The sequence below is a fragment of the Haliotis rubra genome, unplaced genomic scaffold (genome assembly GCF_003918875.1).
Source record: "Haliotis rubra isolate DU_JTF1 unplaced genomic scaffold, ASM391887v1 Scf284, whole genome shotgun sequence".
NCBI lineage: Eukaryota > Metazoa > Mollusca > Gastropoda > Lepetellida > Haliotidae > Haliotis > Haliotis rubra.
The window spans coordinates 463,388-491,142 of NW_025766936.1; the positions used below are offsets into that span (position 1 = coordinate 463,388).

The following is a 27,755-nucleotide window of genomic DNA, read 5'->3' on the forward strand; positions in this document are numbered from 1 at the left end:
CGACCGCGTCATACCAAAAAGACGTTAAAATGTGGTTCTTGTTGGTCCCTGCCTGGTGCTCGGCATTAATGGGTACAACAAGGACTGGTCGGCTCGGAGTCAGTATAATGTGTCTGAGTGGGGTATTCATGCTTCACTGCGGCATGGTATCTCAGTGGGCTAGCACTATAAAACCAGCTTCTGTCTGGGCTAGTACAAGCAGCCGCACATACACATACAGACGCATGCACGTCGTCATATGAGCGAAATATTTTCAAGTACGACCTTAAACCCAATTCAACCACCACCACTAACCGATACCCACATGGTGCCAGAAGGGGAGGTAACTCTGATAGTCTCACACTCAGATTCTATCTGGATGCAATATACACGTGTTAGGGAATCGATACCAGCACGCCCCGCACGCCAACCCCCTCGCCCAGCAACGACAACGACTGCACACGCACCTACTACAACATTGCTGATCTACCATGCCGCTGTGCTCAGCGCTGCCCGGGATTACACTCAGAACGAACTGTATGTGTTTATATATGTGAGGTGAGTTTTTCAATGTCGGGTAATTAACTCGAGCCACTGTTAAACGGTTGGATGTTCCAAAGTAATATCTTGGAAGAATCTAACGGTATATACTGGTTTCAGTTAACTGTAGAGCGATAAGTAATTCAGGTTAGACTGAAACAGGTAAGTATCTGTCCTGATACAACTCGATTTTATAAAATATACGGTTGCTTTAGCGCGTTCTTCTATTTTATTTAATTTTCATACCTTTTAAAATATTCTTTCCTATTTTTTCGCGGCGGGGTAGGGGTATTTTTACCCTATAATTTCATTTTTGTTTGGTTTCATTAGCTGTTTTGTTTGTGGTTTAATCTTGTTTGATGCATGTGGAGTGACAGGCTGATGTTCTAAGTATGTTGTTGAGTAATTCATTGATTGTTGATTTAACAAAGTAATTGAAGCGATTGAATAATTTATGCCAAATAGCCATTGCTTTTCTTCATCTGTTGACTAAACATATTGTGATATATTTCTACACGAAGTTTCACAGCGCTAACTGTGTTAGTCTCGCTGACGCTCCCCCTGCTGCGTCCCCCTGCTGCGTCCCCATGCATCTCCTGACAGTATGCTGTCTCGCTCCCAGTAGTTAAGCAATTCACTTTCACGGTATGGGGAGACAACAAGGCTTTTCTTTTCCAATACGTACGCCATTGTGTTTGAGAGATCACTATGACAACAAGGGGAGACTACTCCCCATTCCCGGCCATATGAACGGCCCTTCTTCGCCACTTCAATGACTTTATTAAGACCACTGGTGTCATATTGCGATCTATTATCGACTGTGGCATGTGCCGCGGTGAGGAGTGGCCTCCGTCAATATCAACCCCAGTATAACGTTCACCGGATAGCATACATCAGCCCGTTAGCAATTCCACGGGCAACGGAACAAAGACGAAGTTTCGGTTTACAACAGGGAGCACACTGAATCTGATTGCAACGGATACATTCTAAACCTGCAAGTTCCAGTGCTACACTGTTGTTTGGTGTCTCAAGATCAGTAGATCACATAGGCGGATCCAGAGGGGGGGGTGCAGGGGTGCGCACCCCCACTTTTGTGCTGAAAGTTTGTTAAATGACCATTGAAACTCGGGTGAAATTGAAGTGTGCAGCCCTCCTTTTCTCAATTGTGTGCAGCCCCCCTTTCTCAAAAAGCTGTATCCGCCCCTGGATCAATACATGAGATCAATACTGTTTTTGAATTGTATGTGTGTATCGTACTGGCTGCAACCCAACCTGTGTACAGTAATTGAACACCGTGGTTGCGTGCGCGAGCTCGTGTGCGTTTGCGTGACACTGTGTCTATAATTTCAACCTTCCAAAACCATTTACCCTCAAGTGAAAATTTCTGAATGTTCAGCACCTTCAGTCTCATCTGGGAACTTAGCAGTTATTCACTTAGTAACTTAGCAAAGATGCTCCATCTTGCCTTTTCTTAAACAAACTTCTGTGTTGAATATTTTATAGCGGTTATAAATTTAGATCGGCTTCGGACATTCTATACGTACAGAAACGGGTAGATAATAGATTAACAAGAGTTTAAATGGTATAAGGTTTTGTAGCATGTGTTATGGTGGAGGACGAATATAGTTTGTTGTTAATTTGTAACGATGATGTCAACGGTCGACAAAAGTAAATTCCATAAACGTTTAATATCCATCCCACATTATCCGAGTTAAATGTTCTAATGAAACCTAATCTAATGTAAACAAATCGTGATATTGCCATGTGTGTCTATTTCATAATAGGAGGCGGTGGGGTAGCTTAGTGGTTAAAGCGTTGGCTCGTCACGCCGAAGACCCGGGTTCGAATCTCCACATGGGTACAATGTGTGAAGCCTATTTCTGGTGTCCTCCGCCGTGATGTTGCTGGAATATTGCTAAAAGCGGCGTAAAACCAAACTCAGTTAGTCAGTCAGTATTCCATAATAGGTCGCGGTTTGGCCATACTCTCTTCTGTGGGCCATCACCTGTATCGTAGGTTGTTGGCTAATATAAGTACTGACAAGAATGAATCTTGTAAACACAATCTTTGCATCTTGACTGAGGGATACAGCTGCTCAGCGAGCGAACGGTGACAGGTAGACCACGTGTCAGTACATCCATCCAACAACTGTTTACTCGTCATATCACCATCCAGTAAGGTAGACGCGATTCCACTTTATGTGTTTGATTTAACAAACAACTATGTGGATCTATTGATCGATAAGGATGCTTCGGTATTTCCGATAGGCATGATCTCTATAGAGTTATATACAGAATACTATGTCATTTTAGAAGTGATCGGATATTTATTTCATTTGGTATAGAAATCACTTCTCATTCTTAATATTTGGTTAGCAGATTAGCAGAAAATAAACCAGTCACGTCGCGTATAGGACGTTTAATCAGCATGTATTTACCTACGTATTATACGTCTCTAAAGAGACATTATTATAAAATATATATGTAATAGGATTAATAAGATTATTGACATTCTGTACCGCAGCCGTTGTCCCATGACCCAGTGACATGGTTCGATCTGTACACTGTACGGCGTGCGTACAGTTGACCTCGGCTTGGTCCCTTGGGACAACGACAAAAGGTTTTGTTTTACTCTGTTTGCTCGCTGTGTAATGGCAGGAGTTGGAGAGTGCGGCCATTGTCAGGGTGCGCATGGTGTTGACATGACGACCAGAGACGCCGTTTTCGCCACGGCAACAACGACCTTATCAACAAACAAATATTGATTTGGGTTTATTCTCATTTGTTTTTGCCACCACACATTAAACGGTGCCTACATCACAGGTATATGGACCCAGAAGTTGGTGTTGTTATTCTGAACATTCCGATCACGCAGTAGTTGGCTTGTCATGCACGACACGGCTCCACGGCACATTACGACATGCACGTAAAATACAGTATAGCATGGGAGGTGGGGGTAGGGGTGCGTGTGTGTGAGTGTGGTATGGTGAGAGAGTGGGTGAAAGGGAGGAGGAGGTGTGTTTTAGAGTGGTGTTTACCGTAAAATGCAGTATAGCATTAGGGGTGCGGTGGTACGGGTGTTTGATGTGGAGTAGGGTGGCGTTTACCGTAGAATACAGTATAGCATTAGGGGTTGGGTGGTAGGGGTGAGAGAGCGGGTGAAGGTGGGTAGGGTGGCGTTTACCGTAGAATACAGTATAGAATTATGGGTGGGGTGGAAGGGATGAGAGAGCGGGTGAAGGTGGGCAGGGTGGCGTTTACCGTAGAATACAGTATAGCATTATGGGTGGGGTGGTAGGGGTGAGAGAGCGGGTGAAGTGAAGTAGGGTGGCGTTTACCGTAGAATACAGAATAGCATTAGGGGTGGGGTGGTAGGGGTGAGAGAGCGGGTGAAGTGAAGTAGGGAGGCGTTTACCGTAGAATACAGTATAGCATTAGGGTGGGGTGGTAGGGGTGAGAGAGCGGGTGAAGGTGGGTAAGGTGGCGTTTACCGTAGAATACAGTATAGCATTAGGGGTGGGGTGGTAGGGGTGAGAGAGAGGGTGAAGGTGGGTAGGGTGGTGTTTACCGTAGAATACAGTATAGCATTATGGGTGGGGTGGTAGGGGTGAGAGAGCGGGTGAAGTGAAGTAGGGTGGCGTTTACCGTAGAATACAGCATAGCATTAGGGGTGGGGTGGTAGGGGTGAGAGAGCGGGTGAAGGTGGGTAGGGTGGCGTTTACCGTAGAATACAGTATAGCATTAGGGGTGGGGTGGTAGGGGTGAGAGAGTTTATGAAGTGAAGTCGGGTGGCGTTTACCTTAGAATACAGTATAGCATTAGGGGTGGGTTGGTAGAGGTGAGAGAGCGGGTGAAGTGAAGTAGGGTGCCGTTTACCGTAGAATACAGTATAGCATTAGGGTGGGGTGGTAGGGGTGAGAGATCGGGTGAAGTGAAGTAGGGTGGCGTTTACCGTAGAATACAGTATAGCATTAGGGTGGGGTGGTAGGGGTGAGAAAGCGGGTGAAGTGAAGTAGGGTGCCGTTTACCGTAGAATACAGTATAGCATTAGGGTGGGGTGGTAGGGGTGAGAGAGCGGGTGATGGTGGGTAAGGTGGCGTTTACCGTAGAATACAGTATAGCATTAGGGGTGGGGTGGTAGGGGTGAGAGAGAGGGTGAAGGTGGGTAGGGTGGCGTTTACCGTAGAATACAGTATATCATTAGGGGTAGGGTGGTAGGGGTGAGAGAGCGGGTGAAGTAGGGTGGCGTTTACTGTAGAATACAGTATAGCATTATGGGTGGGGTGGTAGGGGTGAGAGATCGGGTGAAGTGAAGTAGGGTGGCGTTTACCGTAGAATACAGTATAGCATTAGGGGTGGGGTGGTAGGGGTGAGAGATCGGGTGAAGTGAAGTAGGGTGGCGTTTACCGTAGAATACAGTATAGCATTAGGGGTGGGGTGGTAGGAGTGTGGGTGAAGTGAAGTAGGGTGGCGTTTACTTTAGAATACAGTATAGCATTAGGGGTGGTAGGGGTGAGAGAGTGGGTGAAGGGTGGGGGGAGGTAGGGTGGCGTTTACCGTAAAACGCTGTATGGCATTAGGGGTGGGGTTGTAGGGTGAAGTGGAGTGTAAAGACAGTCAGACACTAACACGACTGAGGTATACATTTCACCGTTTAACAGACAGGATCTGTGTTGTGTGTACCTGCAGACCAGGTCCCAAGTAACCCGGGTGTGTCGTCAGAGTGGGTCTCGATAGTGACAGCTGGCTGTGATATAGCTCGACAATAACTGACATGGAGTCAAGCGCTTTATTCAGTTGTAAATATGGCTCATACAGTAGTAATACGAACGAGGATTACCCAATTGTATCGTGAGTTTTCCGGGTCCACTTTTATTTTTAGCGTATCTAAAGAGCTGTAAACCTAACTCCCTACAGTAACGAACAACAACTAACTGAAGTCACGAAGTCAAACGTTCCTGCTAGACAACTCAACCACCTTCCATATACACCTTGTCTCTGGCTGTACATCTAATACTTGTGTGTTATATCTTAGAGGGTGTCACGATGTGACTGGACAGTGGTCAAGAACGCCGGGGGATGGACGGATCGAGAGACCAGAAACACGTTCAAGGTAGGTTGTGTCGTCGTCAGATGCTCATGATATACCATTAGTACTGTTAACAGACTGCCATGAGGAGGAGCCAACGGAATGCCCCGTGGGAGAGCCAGTTGGATACCTCAGGGGTAGGCAGTCAAGAGGTATCAACAGTATGATGTCTACGTAAATGTGTATGGTGTCATCTGCCCTAACTGAACAGAGCGGTTGCCATGTTGGCCTGATGTATGCGTTCAGCACTAAATGATCGTCACAACCGTACACGTAGAACGTGGGTCATGTAGACTACTGTTACTGTCTCCCCTTCCTTCGTCTACTCACCAGAATACGGTTTGATACTTCAGAAAAACCGTCCCTCTAGCCACATATATAGTGGTTTTCATTGAACTTTGAATTGTTTCAACAACGGGGGAAGCCGAAACGACCCTTATCTTATAATAAAGAAGTTATATATCCATAGAACTTTCCCCGTTGTTCACCACACCAACATCTAAATGCCTCTCCAGAAAGTTTGAATGGGATTCAAGATCGAAACAAAACTTGTCACCGGATCATTTCAAGTGTACCGTGAAACTACCTACAGTGATAGGAAATTAGCGGATGTTACTTGGTGTGACCTGAAACTTTGTGATCAGTGTTTCGTTAAACTGATAAATGAATCTTCAGTGTACTGTGGTGCTGGAGCATGAATCTGTTCAGGAAACTATCACTCTGATATGAAAGCGATGTGAGTGAGTGAGTTTAGTTTTACGCCGCACTCAGCAATATTCCAGCAATATGGCGGCGATCTATAAATAATCGAGTCTGGACCAGACAATCCAGTGAACAACAGCATGAGCATCGATCTGCGCAATTGGGAACCGAGGACATGTGTCAACCAACTCAGCGAGCCTGACCACCCGATCCCGTTAGACGCCTCTTACGACAAGCGTAGTCGCCTTTTGTGGCAAGCATGGGTTGCTGAAGACCTGGCCCCGATTTCTCAAAACGAACTTAAGTTTTTCTCAAATTTCAAACTTTGACAACTTGAAACAGCTGAATTTTTAACTCAACTGCTCTTTTTAAATAAAAAAAGCCCAAACAACTTAAGTAATCTATCTACCAAACTCAAATTGTCTACTAAGTTTGAGTTTAATATTGATTTCAGTTTATTCTGGAGAATGCATTTCCTGCATTTTCTCAAATTTGAGTAAAAACTCTGACTTAAGTTTGTTTCGAGAAATCGGGACCTGTTCTACCCCGGATCTTCACGGGTCGAAAGCGATGTGTCAGTCTCCAGTGTGCTGTGTTGCTGCCGGGAGAATATGTTCAGGAAACTATTAGTCTGATATGAAAGCGATGTGTCAGTCTCTAGTATGCTGTGTTTCTGCTGGGTGAATCTGTTCAGGCACCTGTCAGTCTGACATGAAAGCGATGTGTCAGTCTCCAGTGTGCTGTCGATTTTCCTCGTATATCCGTGTTAACAGTTCACTTCGCATGTTTAAGGCAATTATTCAAAACAACAATTATTTATAAATATTGAAAGAAGGAGTGGTGTGAAATATGTGTAGGGTAAAAATCTGACAGCATTTTATAATTCCTACTCAGATTGAGAATCCTGTAACAGAGACCCTCGCTGCCAGCCCCACTGATCCTCTGTTCACCTGCTTCTCCCTGGTTGTTGGCGCAGTCCACTTGTGTTGGTTCTAATTGTGTGCTGATAGTGACTATCGCAGAATCTGGTCTTGTGAACAAGATATTCTATACGTAATCGATACGGGCCTCATCTAAAGGATCATCTGTCGTTGAGCACATGATCACCTGAGATATGTTATCAAACAGCGTCGCCGACGCCAACCAAGTAGTTTCAACATGCAGCTGGAGAAGGCCAGCAGTGTTTGATGTGCCCCACCTCCACGGGGAGTCTCACAACAACAGACGGAACATACAAACATTATAACCTAAATTAATGACATTTGAGTCTTTGTTCTGTCATATATATATAACTGCCACGTCTTGAGTTGTCATATATGCAGAACAATATAACACCTTGTTTGCACCTGTTTGGTGAAGTTGAAGGTCGACAGCCTGTGTTGAATGCTGAAACCGATACATAGTTCCACACAAGGTGGAGCATCAGCTGTATCAGCTGTACCTTACATCAAGGTACAAACCACACCTTGTGGAGCATCAGCTGTATCAGCTGTACCTCCACACAAGGTGGAGCATCAGCTGTATCAGCTGTACCTCACATCAAGGTACAAACCACACCAGGTGGAGCATCAGCTGTATCAGGTGTACCTCACATCAAGGTACAAACCACACCAGGTGGAGCATCAGCTGTATCAGCTGTACCTCACATCAAGGTACAAACCACACACCAGGTACAAACCACACCAGGTGGAGCATCAGCTGTATCAGGTGTACCTCACATCAAGGTACAAACCACACCAGTTGGAGCATCAGCTGTATCAGCTGTACCTCACATCAAGGTACAAACCACACCACATCAGCTGTGGAGCATCAGCTGTATGGAGCATCAGTGTACCAGCTGTACCTCACATCAAGGTACAAACCACACCAGGTGGAGCATCAGCTGTATCAGCTGTACCTCATCATCAAGGTACACCAGGTGGAAAGCTGTATCAGCACCATCCAGGTACAAACCACACCAGCATCAGCTGTATCAGGTGTACCATCACATCAGGTGTACCTTAGGTACAAACCACACCAGGTGGAGCATCAGCTGTATCAGCTGTACCACATCCAGGTACAAAACCACACCAGGTGGAGCATCAGCTGTATCAGCTGTACCTCACATCACAAACCACACCTTGTGGAGCATCAGCTGTATCAGCTGTACCTCACATCAAGGTACAAACCACACCAGGTGGAGCATCAGCTGTATCAGCTGTACCTTACATCCAGGTACAAACCACACCTTGTGGAGCATCAGCTGTATCAGCTGTACCTCACATCAAGGTACAAACCACACTAGGTGGAGCATCAGCTGTATCAGCTGTACCTCACATCCAGGTACAAACCACACCAGGTGGAGCATCAGCTGTATCAGCTGTACCTCACATCCAGGTACAAACCACACCAGGTGGAGCATCAGCTGTATCAGGTGTACCTTACATCCAGGTACAAACCACACCTTGTGGAGCATCAGCTGTATCAGGTGTACCTCACATCCAGGTACAAACCACACCAGGTGGAGCATCAGCTGTATCAGGTGTACCTCACATCAAGGTACAAACCACACCTTGTGGAGCATCAGCTGTATCAGCTGTACCTCACATCAAGGTACAAACCACACCAGGTGGAGCATCAGCTGTATCAGCTGTACCTTACATCCAGGTACAAACCACACCAGGTGGAGCATCAGCTGTATCAGGTGTACCTTACATCAAGGTACAAACCACACCAGGTGGAGCATCAGCTGTATCAGCTGTACCTCACATCAAGGTACAAACCACACCAGGTGGAGCATCAGCTGTATCAGCTGTACCTCACATCAAGGTACAAACCACACCAGGTGGAGCATCAGCTGTATCAGCTGTACCTCACATCAAGGTACAAACCACACCAGGTGGAGCATCAGCTGTATCAGGTGTACCTCACATCCAGGTACAAACCACACCAGGTGGAGCATCAGCTGTATCAGCTGTACCTCACATCAAGGTACAGGTACATCAACCCTTACAACCAGGTGCAAACTACACCAGGTGGAGCATCAGCCGCATCAGCTGTACCTCACATCCAGGTACAAACCACACCGGCGTCCTGCATACCGCTAGCTGTAACGGTAACTCCTTTCGTCACGTTCCCCAGCTCATTATCCGGGTCATGTAGGTTCAGAGGTTAATGATATCTCACATGACAGAACGTATATGACAGGGATACATCTCGACTCTTACGCATCTAGTAAGCAATACTCTCCACTAATGTCCAACCCAGTTCCATATTTTAACATGATTACAATATGTCAACGAGTTTCTTCAGGTTAACGTCGCTGTATGGCTGAAATTATACACGTCACATATGAACACATGGTAAACTCTTGAACTGCCTATGCATGTATTTGTGACGGGTGACCCGGATGTGGAGGATGCGTCCACGAACATCTAGGAGAATAATAAACACATGATATAGACAGAATCGCACTGGATATATTTCATGTATGTCTCTATGGTAACGAGATGATCATTCATATATGATCAGTGTGACATTCGCTTGCGATGAACTCGTCAATAGATGGTAACTTGTATTACTGAACAGAGGGACGGGCCCACTGTAGCACATCTGCACGGTGTCAGTGCCCCTTTAATTTCTTACCATGTGTTGAAGCCCCCGTTGTCAGTGACGCCGCTTGTTGTTCTCTAAACATATTACACTTCCTACATATATTTCTTTCATGGAAATGTTTCTTAACTATGTCGCCCAAATACAACGAAATGAAAATAAAAGCTGGCGGAAGTTTAGCTCACTAAGTTGTGTTGCAATTTTTGTGCGCACAAGTAACAGTAAACTAACGTCCCCCGAAATACAAGTATTGAATCATATTGACACACATCCCAATAGAACAGGACAATATTTCCAGTTGAATACACTTGCCAAATAATTAGACTTGAGATCAGGTTAGAGTTGGTGCAGTATCTGATGTCATGGAGGCAGACAAACATGTGATGTATCTGTAAAACATGAACTGAGAATGTATGATGACATCGCTGTAACAGAACGTCTACGGGGAACATGTTGACAAACGCTTTGCCTCTTAATGTATATAACTTTGATAGAAACACAAAATTCATGTGCGATGGATTTAGAAATTGTGAGACAGACTAAAATACCTCCTTTTTGAGCAGCCCGGCGAGATACATTGTAATTGGCATGGTCCAGCATAGAGCCACGAAGGGTGGAGCTACGCATTTACTCACACACACACACACACGCCACAACCCACTCACTCACTCATTTGCACATCCACTCTACAACCCATTTTAACCAAAACAACACCCAACCAGTCGATCAACCACACAACACTCACTACACGCCCACAAGATTACTCTCTCTCTCACACACACACACACACTCTCTCACACACACCACACACACATCACATATATGCACATGCACACACACACTTACAAGATCACTGACCCATTCAACCACCCCACACACATCCAAGATCACTCACTCATCACACAAATATACACATATATCAACCCCCAGTGTCGGCTATTTATAGCCGCTATATCAAGGTCCGACCTGTATAGTCGGGTCACGCACATATAAATCAGTGTTGAATGCTGAGTACCTGTCGCCATGTCCTATCTCAGGGGGAGTCTAAAGTGTGCTTCCCGCACAGCTGGCATACAGCTGATTTGTAACTGTTGGTTTCCATGTAAAAATACAACTAAATCCTGTTGTTTTCTCAAACCCTGTTCCCATGGCAAACCTGAGTGAGCATGGTGAAATATGGGCTGAATACGGATTTGCCATCTACTTCTGTCTTCTCAAATAGTTTGAAATTTCCAGCGATGTCGCCGATATCCCGATACGTTGTTTCACTTGTGAAATACTCCACTGTTAAATAAAAGGGTAAGCTGAGTCGATAGGGAACTCAGCCATACATTGATTTCATAGTCAAAATTATGAAATACATCTCGCTGAATGCACGACGTCACGCGGGAAGTAAGTCACGTGACCTGTGTTGAGAAGCGAGTGTTGCTATTTTGATCCGGATCGGGCTGAGGAAACCCGCATTGTGTTGGGATATCGCTGTGTGAACGTCAAGCTGGGTACTCGAGAAGTGTTTAGATAGACGCAGGATGTTACTGACACCCACGATACAATGGAGGGGAGGCTAGTTGTCACATGCCCAAAACTTTACACGGGACTGAAGGCTGTACCCATGGCTGTGTAGAATCAGGTAAGCTTCGTAATCACCGTAATCAACTTCCACAAAGTTATCTGACCTATTTCTCTCACGACCATCCATCCTACAAACGTGAACCTAGGGGAAGATGCAACGTGGCCTGAAGCTGAGGTATCAAATCAAATCGCTCCTAGGCATCCGGGGTAATATACTAGTGTATTATGTGGACCTGACGACCCAGCTGTAGTCAAGTAATATCGCCCATGTTATCAGAATGCTGGTTTAACCAGGCTACTGTCCAAGGTGGTGTACGTGAGATAGGGGGTTTGTTGATGTTGGACCTTACAAAGTTGTAGTGAGGACACTTATTTGATTGTTGACCTAGTGTGTGTACCTTGGACATCCGTGGTTAAAATAAATATCTTCTTCGCTCAGAAGTATTTACAAAGATATTTACATTTCCTGTGTAATTAGTGCCCGTGTCTGTTCAACAATGTAAATACACAGTGAACTATCCGACCTCTGTGTCACTGGTCATCCACTGTCCTAATGTGACCGTGATGTGACCATGATAACACCGTCCGTGACTCTTTCACAAGTAATACACAAACGAAAGTTTAATTTTAGTTCCGATGAAATACGTGCAATACTTACCTGACCTACATGTTGGCACGCTGTGACCTGGTCCGCACCCACCACGTCCTGGTACACCTGCAGCGTACACCTGCAGCGTACACCTGCTGTGATGCCCATAGTAACCAGTGGGTTTATTACCGGAGCCCTGTTTGTGTAGACCATTAGCCAACACCTATACAACACTGGTCGGATCAGTGGTCGGATCAGCGCTCGGGTTATGTCTTGATCTGACGTTGTGAACAATCTGTGTTGACGAGCTGCCTCTACCACGATATTCCAGGTGTATATGCACTGGAGTGGAACGCTGTGCTGAACGCAGTATTGCCTGATTGCAATCATTTGTGTCAATCTTAGAAAACCACAGAACTGCACACCGACACACGTACATTAATTAAGACTTCCTATGTAAACATGTTGTAGGAGCTGCTTCACCGCATGTGTTAATGTTAAACCCATGAGAGCACCACACACCGATGTATGTACACATTGTTGTATTTATGTGATGCACCGGCTGTTATACATTCCTGTGTATAGTAATCTGCACTGTGGAGCGTGGCTGTCTCTAACATGTCGACACAAAGCCTGTGGAATCCTTGTGTCTGTAATGGTAGATAAACACACTAGATCGCACCTTTAGTGCTCAATAAAAATGGGACGCCCCTGCTTGTGTTACGGTGTGGACCCTCACCATTTTCGACACATATTTAATGGTAAACACATTCTGACACAAACTGTGATATGTATTTTGAGTCGATTGGAGTTTGAGAGAGTGTGACCAAACGTATGATATAAATACCAAAATAAAATTGTGATACGAACACTGACACAAACGGGTGGAATACCAACACTGACACAAACAGGTGTGATACCAACAGTGACACAAACAGGTGGAATACCAACACTGACACAAACAGGTGGAATACCAACACTGACACAAACAAGTGTGATACCAACACTTGACACAAACGGGTGGAATACCAACACTGACACAAACAGGTGTAATACCAACACTGACACAAACAGGTGTAATATCAACACTGACACAAACAGGTGTGATACCAACACTGACACAAACAGGTGTAATACCAACACTGACACAAACAGGTGTAATACCAACACTGACACAAACATGTGTAATACCAACACTGACACAAACACGTGAAATACCAACACTTGACACAAACAGTTGTAATACCAACACTGACACAAACAGGTGTAATACCAACACTGACACAAACAGGTGTAATACCAACACTGACACAAACAGGTGTGATACCAACACTGACACAAACAGGTGTGATACCAACACTGACACAAACAGGTGTAATACCAACACTGACACAAACAGGTGTAATACCAACACTGACACAAACAGGTGTGATACAAACACTTGACACAAACAGGTGTAATACCAACACTGACACAAACAGGTGTAATACCAACACTTGACACAAACAGGTGTAATACCAACACTTGACACAAATGGGTGGAATACCAACACTTGACACAAATGGGTGGAATACCACACTGAAACAGACTGTCAGGTTGCAGCAATGACAGTTTTGTGTGACAGTAAGAGGCACATTGGTAATAACAGCAGTGTGCGAGAAATGTTTACTGCCGATCGTCTCCATATGACAATCAATAGATATGTAAGTTACAACCGACTCTTGTGATGGTTTATTAATGGTCTCGGCCGCTGATGATTCCATCCTTCTATTGGGGATCTATTCGATGACTCCACTGACAATGGCAAATATGCTAAATATTTGTTTACCGATGGTGTTCAAGGCAACCCGCTAATTGACTTGCATACAGATTGTGTTAGGGGCAACAATGACATGTATAGTTATGTTGGTACATTGTTTAGTTGGTAAACGGTGTGATGTTGGTAAAAGGTGTATTACTGGTAAACTGCGTTTTATTCGTAAACGATGTGATGTTGGTAAATATAGGGATTTGGGGAAAAGATGTGAGGCGTGTGAATGGTGTGAGGTGGAACACAGTGTGACTTACTGAACGAGGGGATGTTGGTAAACGGTGTGATGTGGGTACAATCGGTTGACGTTGGTAAATGATGAGGTGCTGGTAAACGATAGATAGATAATTATTTTATATAAGTCTCACCTCATTTGGTACATATTAATAAACGCATATATTTCATAAAATACCAAGAGCCACTCCATTTGGAGGTTTGGGAGACTTTAGAAACATAAACGATGTGATGTTTGTAAACTGTGTGAGGCGTGTTAACGGAGTGAGATGGGGAGCGGTGTGACGTTAGTAAACGATGTGACCCGTGAAGGTCCGGGTTAGAATATTGATCTTCAGCAACCCATGCTTGTCGTAAGAGGCTACTAACGGGATCGGGTGGTCAGGCTCGCTGACTTGGATGACATAAGTCATCGGTTCCCAATTGCGTAGGTCGATGCTCGTGCTGTTCATCACTGGATTGTCGTCCAGACTCGATTATTTACAGACCACCGCCATATAGCTGGAATACTGCTGAGTGTGGCGTAAAACTAAACTCACTCACTCAGTCAGTAAACGGTGTGATGTTGGTAAAGTGTGTGAGGCGTGTTAATGGAATGAGATGGGGAGCGGTGTGACGTTAGCAAACGGTGTGATGTGAACGTAGCTGGTGTGAGGTGGTGATGGTGTGAGCCGGATGCTGGTTTTAGTTGTCCTTGTCAGTAGCCAGGGGTGGACGAAGCACTGCTTTGGTAGAGGACATGGAAAGATCGAGAAGACCCCGACACTGAATTATTAGTGGCGTCACGGCTTGCTGTGTGTCTGTATTCATGGAAGCACATCAGTACAGTATGCTAGATGCGATGGCATTCATGTCAGGCATTGAGATGTGACGAGCGTACACATATAAAAAATGGGCGTGGTCCACCTACCAGCACTTATCTAGCGTCATAAAATGTAGCAAATTGTTTCTTGAAAGGCAATGGCCTGATAAAGGTATTTTAGCCCACCTGACAGGTCAAGCGAACTGATGTCATGGTCTATTTGGCATCCGGCGTGTGAACATCTTGTTTACTAAACCACTGGAACGACAAAGTTGAAACTTCTCGTGGCACTAACTCCAGGTAATGCTCAGCCTTGGATACAGTAAGCTACCCTTTATTGACGTCATGCTGAATACCATGCACAAATACATTGATTATTACTCCGACATCGATTATCTAATTATGTGATTGAGTTATCTGGCATACGATACCTCAGTGTCGAGTCGCTGTTGATCAGTGGTGGAGATTCTAACTATGGCCAACTGTTGGTCATTGCTTGGTTAGTTCTGTGGAACATATCAGCTTCATCTGATGTTGATCAGTGGTGGAGATTCTAACTGTGTCCAACTGTTGGTCATGTATGGGTAGTTCTGTGGAACATATCAGCTTCATCTGATGTTGATCAGTGGTGGAGATTCTAACTGTGTCCAACTGCTGGTCATGTATGGGTAGTTCTGTGGAACATATCAGCTTCATCTGATGTTGATCAGTGGTGGAGATTCTAACTATGTCCAACTGTTGGTCATGTATAGGTAGTTCTGTGGAACATATCAGCTTCATCTGATGTAAACCAGCTCACCTGGCAGGAACTATTTTTCACTCCATTCAACCAATTTTCGATCAATTTATTTAATAATACCATGTTTTTAATAACATATTGTCCCGAAAAGACACACAAATGTATTTTACAGGTGTATACTATATGCATTGTTATAAACAATCATCATATCAAATTGGTCAGATTAAGCACAAGTCATTCTCAAAGACCGAGGTTCACCACACATGAAACAGTCGAATGTCAACGTGAAGGTCATCTGTTCTCAACATGTATGGCTTCTGAGAGAGTCCAGAACTGACTGGCAATCTTGCCCCACGGAACCAACCAGATTACCAATTGTGGACTGGGGTAGTTTACCCACTCTTCCTGCAGCGCTTGTGCCAACTGTTGGAGGTTCTGTGGTTGTTGGTCATGTGATCGCAGACGTTGATCAAGAGTATCCCATAAATGTTCGATGGAGCTTAGACCTGAAAGCCTTCAGAAAAACTTCGTCAGACATTTCCAATCTACTTTTTCGTTTCGTTTATTTTGCGTATGTTTACAAATTCAAATATCGTTTTTTTTCCTGATCCATCCTTGATACCAAATTGTAAATATCACTTATTAGAGAAAATAGGTTTATGTTGGCCAGATTTCGCATTCCTATTATATATTTTGGAAACGGGACCCGCTGGGCTGAAACTTTATTGTATCCAAATGGTCAGCACGTGTCATCGGGACAACAGGGGTCATTGTGATGTCTCTGTTTGACCACCACGGGGATCAAGTGATCGTAGATCAGATAACAAACTGTGCCATTGTGATATCTTTGTTTGACCACCACGGGCCCAAGTGACCGTAATAGTCTCATTGCGTCCACTGTGTTTCACCTGGATCCCGGTGGTGGGGAACATGTCGGAGTGGTGACCATTACAAGACGTCATCATATGTTGATCTTTTCATCAGCAAAACGAAGAACATTTATTATACAAATATTGAATTTTAGTAGAAATGAGGTACCATTTATTTCCCTTGTATTCTTCCACCACGAGCAAACGTGGGTGTTTTGTGCTCCCTTTTTTATGCGTGACAATACAACAATTGATTCCCTATGTTTCCAAATATCTTAACCTGTGACTCTCAAAATGACGTTTGACATTTGACTTCAAACAAACCACGCCAAGCGCCTGTCTCAATATAACTGTGGAAGACCTTGGAGGTATTGAGAACTCAGTTTAACCAACACGGATGTGACTGGGCCGCAGTTACCTTGTTTCAGCAGCCCCCTTTTTTTCCCCTTACCCCCTCATTGAAAAAAGTGGGTGGGAGGGGTGTTTTAAAAGACTGTGTTTGGTGCACACTTGTTTATTACTACGCACTTAAGGCACTTAAGGCCGATAGAGTAGAACCTGTTCAAGAGGCTGAACCTGGCAGACGTAAATCCGAGATTTCCCGGCCGATAACGAACGAATCCACTTCACTTGCAAATTCAAAGCTTGCCACTTTGTTCAGTCTGTGAAGACAATTCTCCCAGAATGCACACCGCCTGACGCCCTTAACCTTACACCCATAATCTACACTCTTTACCCCCTGCCTCCCACCCTACCGTCCCAATTGCTGCCTCGGGCCTCGTGATGTGTTCAACAAGCACCTTCCTCCCCGACATGTGACTGTATGTGAACTGTGAGGGATGAGGAGGCTGTGTCCCCCCGAAATGTGCTTCTCTCGCTCGGTGTATGTGCAACAGTGGTCCTGTTGTTGTTGTGTATTAAGCCGTCAACAGATCTGTCTCGTGACAAGACTCCGTATTACGTCGTAACGCTGTGCAGAGTAGAGGACCTCGTGGTCCGGCATCATACACCACCACAAATCACCCTGTCCTCACTAGGCGACAGTAGCGTGTGAAGCTCACATCAATATACACCCAGTACGACGGGTAGAAGCGGGTAGACGAAGGAGGACAAAAACTCTGAATACCCGGACTATAGCCACAGCAACTGTTGTGTTATCTGGGACCTGGGCCTCTGCGGTCGACAAGACCCTCATCGAACGAAGCTATCGAGAAGCACTTGAAAAGTCCTTCATGTCGCGAGGAGCCGTTACAATCTGGTTGTGAGATAATGATGTCAGTTTGATATCAGACAGGTACACTGTAGTGTCAGCATGACCCAGCGGGGTATACCTCGCTCCCAGTCAACTCGTGCAGTCGGGCACCAGCGTCTGGCTGTTTTGGTACAAATCTGCATTATGCTTGTCTGTGATACAATGTGTTCAAGAACTGTTATCATTTTGTCCATGTGTGCCCTGTCATTGATCGACAGTATACCTTGTTAGTATTCATCAACACACGCTGGCTGACCGCCCATACACGCACGCACGCACGCACGCACTCACCCACCCGCTCACCCACCCACTCGCTCACTCACTCACTCACATGGCTGTTCCAGCAGTGTCTGTAAGGTTGGCAATATGTTTGGGAAATTCTGGTTAGACCGACTTCCTTTTGATGCTCACTGCGACACTGAATCTATCTAGAATCAAATGCTCTACTTACACCACAGCGACAAAGTATTGCCGGTATACCGACCTTCCAGTATACACAGCGTTGCCTTTACATAATGGTTACAGTACATGGACAGGTTATAGCGGATTTCTGCGTAAAAGGGACTGACAATACGATCTTTTGTACACACGTCTGTGTAAGCGTTGCCATGATCAGTGTGTGTATGTATGCGATACGCCACTGTGTGTAAGCCCCACATCTGTTTATCTGTCGACGTGAGTGTGGTGTATCCCGCGATACGCCACTGTGTGTAAGCCCCACATCTGTTTATCTGTCGACGTGAGTGTGGTGTATCCCGCGATACGCCACTGTGTGTAAGCCCCACATCTGTTTATCTGTCGACGTGAGTGTGGTGTATCCCGCGATACGCCACTGTGTGTAAGCCCCACATCTGTTTACCTGTCGACGTGAGTGTGGTGTATCCCGCGATACGGGACTGTGTGGGCTTGTTTTCGGTAACGTCACAAACAGATTTTGTTGTAAACATATCGGGTTATGTTATCTGAACTGAGATGTCTACATATATATGTGTACACTGTTGGTCCCACTAAACCCATTCAATATTCATCAGATATAATTCCAGAAACATCTCTGTCATGAGAGGCGGTCAGCGGTACTGTCATGAGAGGCGGTCAGTGGTACTGTCATGAGAGGCGGTCACGCTGACCACTCGTGGAAATATTATGTCATACTGACGTATAGTACTGTCTTGTGTAGGTAGGAGAATCATCTAGGTCATGTCATACTGGCGTGTATTACTGTGTTGTGTAGGTAGGAGAATCATCTAGATCATGTCATACTAACGTTTAATACTGTGTTGTGTAGGTAGGAGAATCATCTAGATCATGTCATACTGACGTATAGTACTGTGTTGTGTAGGTAGGAGAATCATCTAGATCATGTCATACTGACGTATAGTACTGTGTTGTGTAGGTAGGAGAATCATCTAGATCATGTCATACTGACGTATAGTACTGTGTTGTGTAGGTAGGAGAATCATCTAGATCATGTCATACTGACGTATAGTACTGTGTTGTGTAGGTAGGAGAATCATCTAGATCATGTCATACTGACGTATAGAACTGTGTTGTGTAGGTAGGAGAATCATCTAGATCATGTCATACTGACGTATAGTACTGTGTTGTGTAGGTAGGAGAATCATCTAGATCATGTCATACTGACGTATAGTACTGTGTTGTGTAGGTAGGAGAATCATCTAGATCATGTCATACTGACGTATAGTACTGTGTTGTGTAGGTAGGAGAATCATCTAGATCATGTCAAACTGACGTATAGTACCGTGTTGTGTAGGTAGGAGAGAATCTAGATCTAGATCATGTCATACTGACGTATAGTACTGTGTTGTGTAGGTAGGAGAATCATCTAGATCATGTCATACTGACGTATAGTACTGTGTTGTGTAGGTAGGAGAATCATCTAGATCATGTCATACTGACGTATAGTACTGTCTTGTGTAGGTAGGAGAATCATCTAGATCATGTCATACTGACGTATAGTACTGTGTTGTGTAGGTAGGAGAATCATCTAGATCATGTCATACTGACGTATAGTACTGTGTTGTGTAGGTAGGAGAATCATCTAGAACATGTCATACTAACGTTTAATACTGTGTTGTGTAGGTAGGAGAATCATCTAGATCATGTCATACTAACGTATAGTACTGTGTTGTGTAGGTAGGAGAATCATCTAGATCATGTCATACTAACGTATAGTACTGTGTTGTGTAGGTAGGAGAATCATCTAGATCATGTCATACTGACGTATAGAACAGAGTTGACCAAGTCTAATATAAGTTAGTGTATATGACTCATTGGTCAGTTATTGTCATTTTTTTCTGAAGAATATGCACGCGGTGCTGTTAACGCCGAAACGTGTGACTCTTGCCCTTGCCCACGCTGCCTGGCCCGACTCACCAACAGACCCTTCCACATTCTGGCTGCTTTAACGGAGTGTTTTCATAACTGTACAACCATATAGCAGGGATGTAGTCACATGTTAGCACCTGCTTTCGTTCAGCAGGCTGTATCGATCTCTATCGATCTCAGCAGTCGTGAACGATTTGCGCGGAACACGACACACTGTTTCGGGGAGGAGGTGGGGGCATCTCTAAAAGACCATAATATACAGACAGCTCCCCGTTAACTCAGTACATCTTAGGGACCAGAATATACAGACAGCTCCCCGTTAACTCAGCACATCCTAGGGGCCACAATATACAGACAGCGCCCCGTTAACTCAGCACATCCTAGGGGCCACAATATACAGACAGCGCCCCGTTAACTCAGCACATCCTAGGGGCCACAATATACAGACAGCGCCCCGTTAACTCAGCACATCCTAGGGGCCACAATATACAGACAGCGCCCCGTTAACTCAGCACATCCTAGGGGCCACAATATACAGACAGCGCCCCGTTAACTCAGCACATCCCACAATAGGGGCCAGCAACTCCTGCAGACAGCGCCCCGTTAACTCAGCACATCCTAGGGGCCACAATATACAGACAGCGCCCCGTTAACTCAGCACATCCTAGGGGCCACAATATACAGACAGCGCCCCGTTAACTCAGCACATCCTACAGACAGCGCCCCGTTAACGCAGCATATCCTAGGGGCCACAATATACAGACAGCGCCCGTTACCTCAGCACATCCTAGGGACCACAATTTACAGACAGCGCCCCGTTAACTCAGCACATCCTAGAGACCACAATATACAGACAGCGCCCGTTACCTCAGCACGTATAAGGAACCACAATATACAGACAGCGCCCCGTTAACTCAGTACTGTCATGATCGGACTTCCTGATCAAAGTAATAAGTAAACGGTTTTCCCAGAGACGGTCGATGCATGTCTCGGGTCACGGTGACGGTTTTCCTTGGCTACATAAGCATGTGTTGTTGAAATCAATGGCCACTAGTTCCAAAGATTACCCGTTGTAGACAAAGGATTAAAGGGTATCGTATACCAAAAGCGAAGTGCATGTCCGTGTCGTTAAAACCAGCAAAAAAATAATATGGAAAGGAATTAAGTTTTTACTGTTTTGAAACATACGAGGGTAATAATTAAACATTATTTTGTGTAACTCATAGATAATCGGAGATCAAGACGCCTTTGACTCGCTAAGTATTCTCAAAACCTGCGTATTGATACAATGAAAGGTGTTTGTAAGAATGTGCAAAGCGTTAGTAAAATAGTCCCTTATGGAGCCATATGTTTGTTGAGGAATCATCTGCACTCGGCAAAACCTCCACATAAACATACTTACTTAAACATTCAACATAAATAGTATATGGAGCACGTATGCAAAATACGCGTGGAGGTTATGTCAGTTCCTTATTTGCATATCTATCAAACAATGATTGGAAGTAAAGTAACACCTTCCCCACATGGGTACAACGTGTGCAGACCATTTCTGGTGTCCCCCGGTCGTGATATTGCTAAAAAATTGCTAAAAGCGGCGTAAAACTAAACTCGACCACTCACTAACAACATCATTCAATGACACAGGACAGGTGTACCTCCCTGTCAGACACACAACAGGTGTACCGCCCAGTCAGACACAGGACAGGTATACCGCCCTGTCAGACACAGGACAGGTATACCGCCCTGTCAGACACAGAACAGGTATACCGCCCAGTCAGACACAGGACAGGTATACCGCCCAGTCAGACACAGGACAGGTGTACCGCCCTGTCAGACACAGAACAGGTGTACCGCCCTGTCAGACACAGGACAGGTGTACCGCCCAGTCAGACACAGGACAGGTATACCGCCCAGTCAGACACAGGACAGGTGTACCGCCCTGTCAGACACAGAACAGGTGTACCGCCCAGTCAGACACACAACAGGTGTACCGCCCTGTCAGACACAGGACAGGTGTACCGCCCTGTCAGACACAGGACAGGTGTACCGCCCAGTCAGACACAGGACAGGTGTACCGCCCTGTCAGACACAGGACAGGTGTACCGCCCTGTCAGACACAGGACAGGTATACCGCCCTGTCAGACACAGAACAGGTGTACTGCCCAGTCAGACACAGGACAGGTCTACCGCCCAGTCAGACACAGGACAGGTCTACCGCCCATTCAGACACAGGCAGGTGTACCGCCCTGTCAGACACAGGACAGGTATATCGTCCAGACACAGGGCAGGTCGATCGCCCAGTCAGACATAAGACAGGTATACCGCCCAGTCAGACACAGGACAGGTGTACCGCCCTGTCAGACACAGAACAGGTGTACCGCCCTGTCAGACACAGAACAGGTGTACCGCCCAGTCAGACACAGGACAGGTCTACCGCCCAGTCAGACACAGGCAGGTGTACCGCCCTGTCAGACACAGGACAGGTATATCGTCCAGACACAGGGCAGGTCGATCGCCCAGTCAGACATAAGACAGGTATACTGCCCAGTCAGACATAAGACAGGTGTACCGCCCAGTCAGACACAAGACAGTTGTACCGCCTAGTCAGACACAGAACAGGTGTACCGCCCAGTCAGACACAGGACAGGTCTACCGCCCAGTCAGACACAGGCAGGTGTACCGCCCTGTCAGACACAGGACAGGTATATCGTCCAGACACAGGGCAGGTCGATCGCCCAGTCAGACATAAGACAGGTATACTGCCCAGTCAGACATAAGACAGGTGTACCGCCCAGTCAGACACAAGACAGTTGTACCGCCTAGTCAGACACAGGACAGGTATACCGCCCAGTCAGACACGGGGCTGGTGTGCCGCCCAACCAGACACAGAACAGGTGTACCGCCCAGTCAGACACAGGACAGGTCTACCGCCCAGTCAGACACAGGCAGGTGTACCGCCCTGTCAGACACAGGACAGGTATATCGTCCAGACACAGGGCAGGTCGATCGCCCAGTCAGACATAAGACAGGTATACTGCCCAGTCAGACATAAGACAGGTGTACCGCCCAGTGAGACACAAGACAGTTGTACCGCCTAGTCAGACACAGAACAGGTGTGCCGCCCAGTCAGACACAGGACAGGTCTACCGCCCAGTCAGACACAGGCAGGTGTACCGCCCTGTCAGACACAGGACAGGTATATCGTCCAGACACAGGGCAGGTCGATCGCCCAGTCAGACATAAGACAGGTATACTGCCCAGTCAGACATAAGACAGGTGTACCGCCCAGTGAGACACAAGACAGTTGTACCGCCTAGTCAGACACAGGACAGGTATACCGCCCAGTCAGACACGGGGCTGGTGTGCCGCCCAACCAGACACAGAACAGGTGTACCGCCCAGTCAGACACAGGACAGGTCTACCGCCCAGTCAGACACAGGCAGGTGTACCGCCCTGTCAGACACAGGACAGGTATATCGTCCAGACACAGGGCAGGTCGATCGCCCAGTCAGACATAAGACAGGTATACTGCCCAGTCAGACATAAGACAGGTGTACCGCCCAGTCAGACACAAGACAGTTGTACCGCCTAGTCAGACACAGGACAGGTATACCACCCAGTCAGACACGGGGCTGGTGTGCCGCCCAACCAGACACAGAGCCCATTGACATTTGTACCAGGAAGTACATGCTGCCGAGTGTAGGCTACACGTGTTACCAGTGCTTGTGGCTCATTGTTTAACCAGAGCTGTGTGTTACAGCGTGTTGTGGTCTGACTACCAGAGGATGTTCACAAGGTATTACACTGTGGCCGTTTGAGCCAGGATGGCTTGTGATAATGGATCGCCAAAGGTATGTCAATCTATGTCTGGTATACCTCGGTGATCCCCGATATTCGCCACGGTTGTGAATGTCAGACACATCAGTATATACACGGTATCACATTTGCAATATTAAGTGCTGCGAACGTTTATGGATGTCTGTTTAATGAGCGTACTGCCAAGTGGGGTTCGTATACAGGTGAGTCTGTCCCGTGGAGATACCTACAAGATGTCCCTGGGACGTGGTCACTCTCAATGTGATGCTGTGGTAATTAAACAACAGGGATTGTTAACAGGTGACCTGGTCATTTGATCAATTGTTGCCGGTTTGACCAGTCTGGGCAGAGCAGCTACAATTGCTCTGGACTTGCCGAAGGATAAGCTTAATAATCGTTCAAGGGTGAATACAATATTAAGTACAATCGTCGAGTTGGTCCTGTTGTTGACTCAAACATGAATGTGTTCACGTCCAGTTGACTCGTGACATGCTAGAGCTGGCATGTACACCCGTTTGTGGGCCAGAAGCTGCGTGGTCCTCTCGGGAAGGTAGGTGTTTCACGATTCGCACACAGACTATCTGCTCGCCTGATTGTAAGGTATACCGAGGCAGTGGCTAGGGTATGTCCATCTGTTCTGGCCGGAATGTCCCCTCAGTACCTGTGATAATGATACCCTCTGCTCCTTCCCTCCTGCCAACCTGACCCCCATGTTATGATGACACTGTGGTACCCGAGGCATCCCTACCCTGGCAAAGCTTTCATTGCTATTACTTACATTTTTTATCCCTGGAACAGCTTGTTAGCACTTTATAAGTATAGTAACACACATAACGCTATGTTCATTAACAATGGCAATATTTCGTGATTTTATTTTAAAGAGAGGGCTATGTACAGAAACCCGACTATGGCTTCTTTCTGCTGCACAGCTAGATTAATTGATGTGAATGCTTCATCTGCGCTGGGAACACACCTTCTCCTGTGTTGGTAACTGCAGCCTGCCACCACTTTCACAGCTTACAGCAACAGACGTGCCAGTTCATTGATTTTTAATGTCTGGAGACCTGTTACCTATGGGAAATTACTTGTATTACACGTCAGAAATTACGTGCACTCCTCGCCAAATACTAAACCAGTCGCCCCAAGCATGTTGCCTTTTGTGATTCGAGCAACTTCAGATCCAGTGGGGTGGCCATTTGGTTAAAACAGTCCCTCGTCTGTTGAAGGTCAAGGGTTCGATTCCCCTCCTGGGTATAGTTTGTAAAGGCCATCGTTCAGACTCCATCACGCTGGAATATTAACTGAGTCACCTTTGTCCAACCATCAACATATATTTTACTCATTGTCATCTCGGTATATCTAGTTCATCACTGACTCTGCAGTTGGTCTCATCAAACGCCAGTAGTCTGTAGCCGAGTGTCCATGTAGTTCAAAACAAAACCTTTCACGTCTCTGCCTTTGAAGAGAAAACGCGTTGTTTCCCCACCCATAGGATCACACTAACTGCGGTGACGGTGACGTGACGTTCACACATATACATAAGATCATTACTATAGATATATACACTGAAGTATCGCCTACACGAGTAGAACTGCCTTGAGTAGCACACATGAGGCTTGTTAACCCGGAGGTGATAATTCCTGTGTGTTTGGGGGATCAGTGTATGAATTGTTCAAATATATTTGTATTACACATTCATTCAAAACTTCCAACAGCTGACATTACCTCTAGACCTATATGAGTACAGACAGAATGATTGACATCGCTATCCATGTCAGTCTACTTTGTACATACAGTACAGAGGCAACCTTATGGTGGGTTTGGATGTGTTTTTATTTGCTCTCTTGAGTTTGGAATAAGTACCAATCTATGTTGTTTAGGACAGGCTGTTATCCCAATACTTCAATCTGTTGTCATGGTTTCTGTATGTTTCAGGAAAGGTTGCTATCCCAATACTTCAATCTGTTGTCATTGTGTCTGTATGTTTCAGGACAGGTTGCTATCCCAATACTTCAGTCTGTTGTCATGGTTTCTGTATGTTTCAGATGGCAAGGATGCAGTCGATGCAGAGCCAGTGTTGTTGCTGCGCGATCAGCGTCTTCTCCGCGCTGTTCGGGATCATCATGTTGTCGACCGGAGTCTGCCTGGTGCTCAACTACCGCATCATGGAGGTGGACACGACAGGCCTTCCTCCTGAGTGGCGGAATGAGGAGGGCAAGAAGATTGTTGGTATCATCCTCATCTGTTGTGGCATAGGCGGCATGGGAATGAGTGCCCTCATCACTGTGTTGTACTTTACTGTCTGCTCTCGTCCCAAAACCACCCCTGCCGTCGCCCCTGCTGGACCTGTCCAGGGACACGGGCCGGGACATCTGACGGCGGGGAAGACAGCCCACCACCCTCCAAACACACCTGACCCATACTGTACAGAGGTGAATGCGAAACAGCATAACTCATCGAAAGGCCGACGTGGGAAGCGGACTACAAAGAAACGACCACATCTTAAAAAATATAAAAATAATCTCACAACTCATAAGGAGGTGATCAATGAAAGTGAGCCCCGTCGTGAACATATCGATCTGGACGAGTCGTCCCAGTCTCTAGACTCCTCCCAGACCGCGTCGTCCAGGACGACTATCAGTGGGACAGCACAGGAAATCATAGAAACGTCACTAAAGACAAAACAGGAGTATGCTCCACCTGTGATATTAAATGTGAACCATTTACCTCAGCTTCCGAACCCGGAGACTGGTATGCTTAAAACAATGCCCCTTCCCCCTATCCAATCCAAATCGGTGGAGATGGATTCAGAGGAGGAAGAGGTGTCTCAGATAGAGGAAATTAAGAAGCTGGACAAACAGGTGGCCGGCCTGATAGAGTGAACATGCCGGACAATACCAGTGTTATATGTTGCTTCGTGATGGAACCTGGTATGCTCACATGTGGCCAACCTATCTGTGTTCCCTCTACTACGTGTTGCACCTTGAAGGGAGTGGAGAGTACTGGACAAGCATCTGGTCAACATGTTGTGTTCTGAGGATTGATGGAGAAACCAGATATGGTTGGCCAGAAACTGGGACAATCACTGACCACAGTCCAGTTCTCCAACTGTCCATGGACGGCCAGTACGGTGGGGCTGCACAAAGTAGTATGTTTCGTACCGATAGCATGTCTAGAAATGTACATGTGTCTCTAGACGTGTGAGTAGAAAGCTGTGTGGTGAGGTGAACCTTTGTGTTAGTGGTACGTATCCGACGAGGGTCACGATGGCCTCATCAAGGTGTTATATAAGATGCAGCATCTACAGGTCACGATGATCTTATCCAAGGTCAGTGCAACCCACTAACGGGTCCAGCTTCTATAGACTAGCTAGGCTCCAAGTGCTAGGATGTCAGTGGAGGGACGGTATGTGTGTGGGAGTGACACAGTCCCGCGACTGCCCATCACTTTCCTGCCCTCAGGACCCAATTACTGCAATATGTGATACTGTCTGAAACAATTGTGATAACTGTAGCGATGTCATACACTCTTTGTTGTCAACAATGGAGATGTTCATTTGCAAAACAGTGTTGACTTCATCGAAAATTAACCATGCTGAAATTCTCCTTGTTCTACGTTGTCAGTGTCCAGGAATGTCTGGTGACGGGTCTTCATGGAATGTATGGTCATCTCTGCTGGACGATGGACGTACACACACCTGGCATGTGTACACACCACACCATTAACGCTGCAAGTGCACGTGCGACACAAGCTTTCTCTGCAAGTACACGTGACAACCACCTGCTTGTCATGAACGATAGAACACCCACCGACCGTGTGCATGTGT

At 46.0% G+C, this 27,755-nt stretch overlaps 1 protein-coding gene across 3 annotated transcripts; it reads left to right on the forward strand.

Moving 5' to 3' along the window:
* Positions 1-409: 409 nt before the first annotated feature.
* LOC124281407 lies at positions 410-27,755 on the forward strand. Of its 3 annotated transcripts, XM_046717444.1 has the most exons (3): positions 410-537; positions 5,554-5,631; positions 25,975-27,755. In XM_046717444.1, exon 3 carries the CDS (start codon positions 25,975-25,977, stop codon positions 26,809-26,811), a length of 837 nt encoding a protein of 278 aa, XP_046573400.1. In that variant the 5' UTR covers positions 410-537; positions 5,554-5,631; the 3' UTR covers positions 26,812-27,755. The 3 variants fall into 3 exon arrangements, with proteins under 3 accessions (XP_046573400.1, XP_046573399.1, XP_046573398.1); XM_046717443.1 differs by lacking the exons at positions 410-537; positions 5,554-5,631 and adding an exon at positions 11,361-11,530; XM_046717442.1 differs by lacking the exons at positions 410-537; positions 5,554-5,631 and adding an exon at positions 23,891-23,964.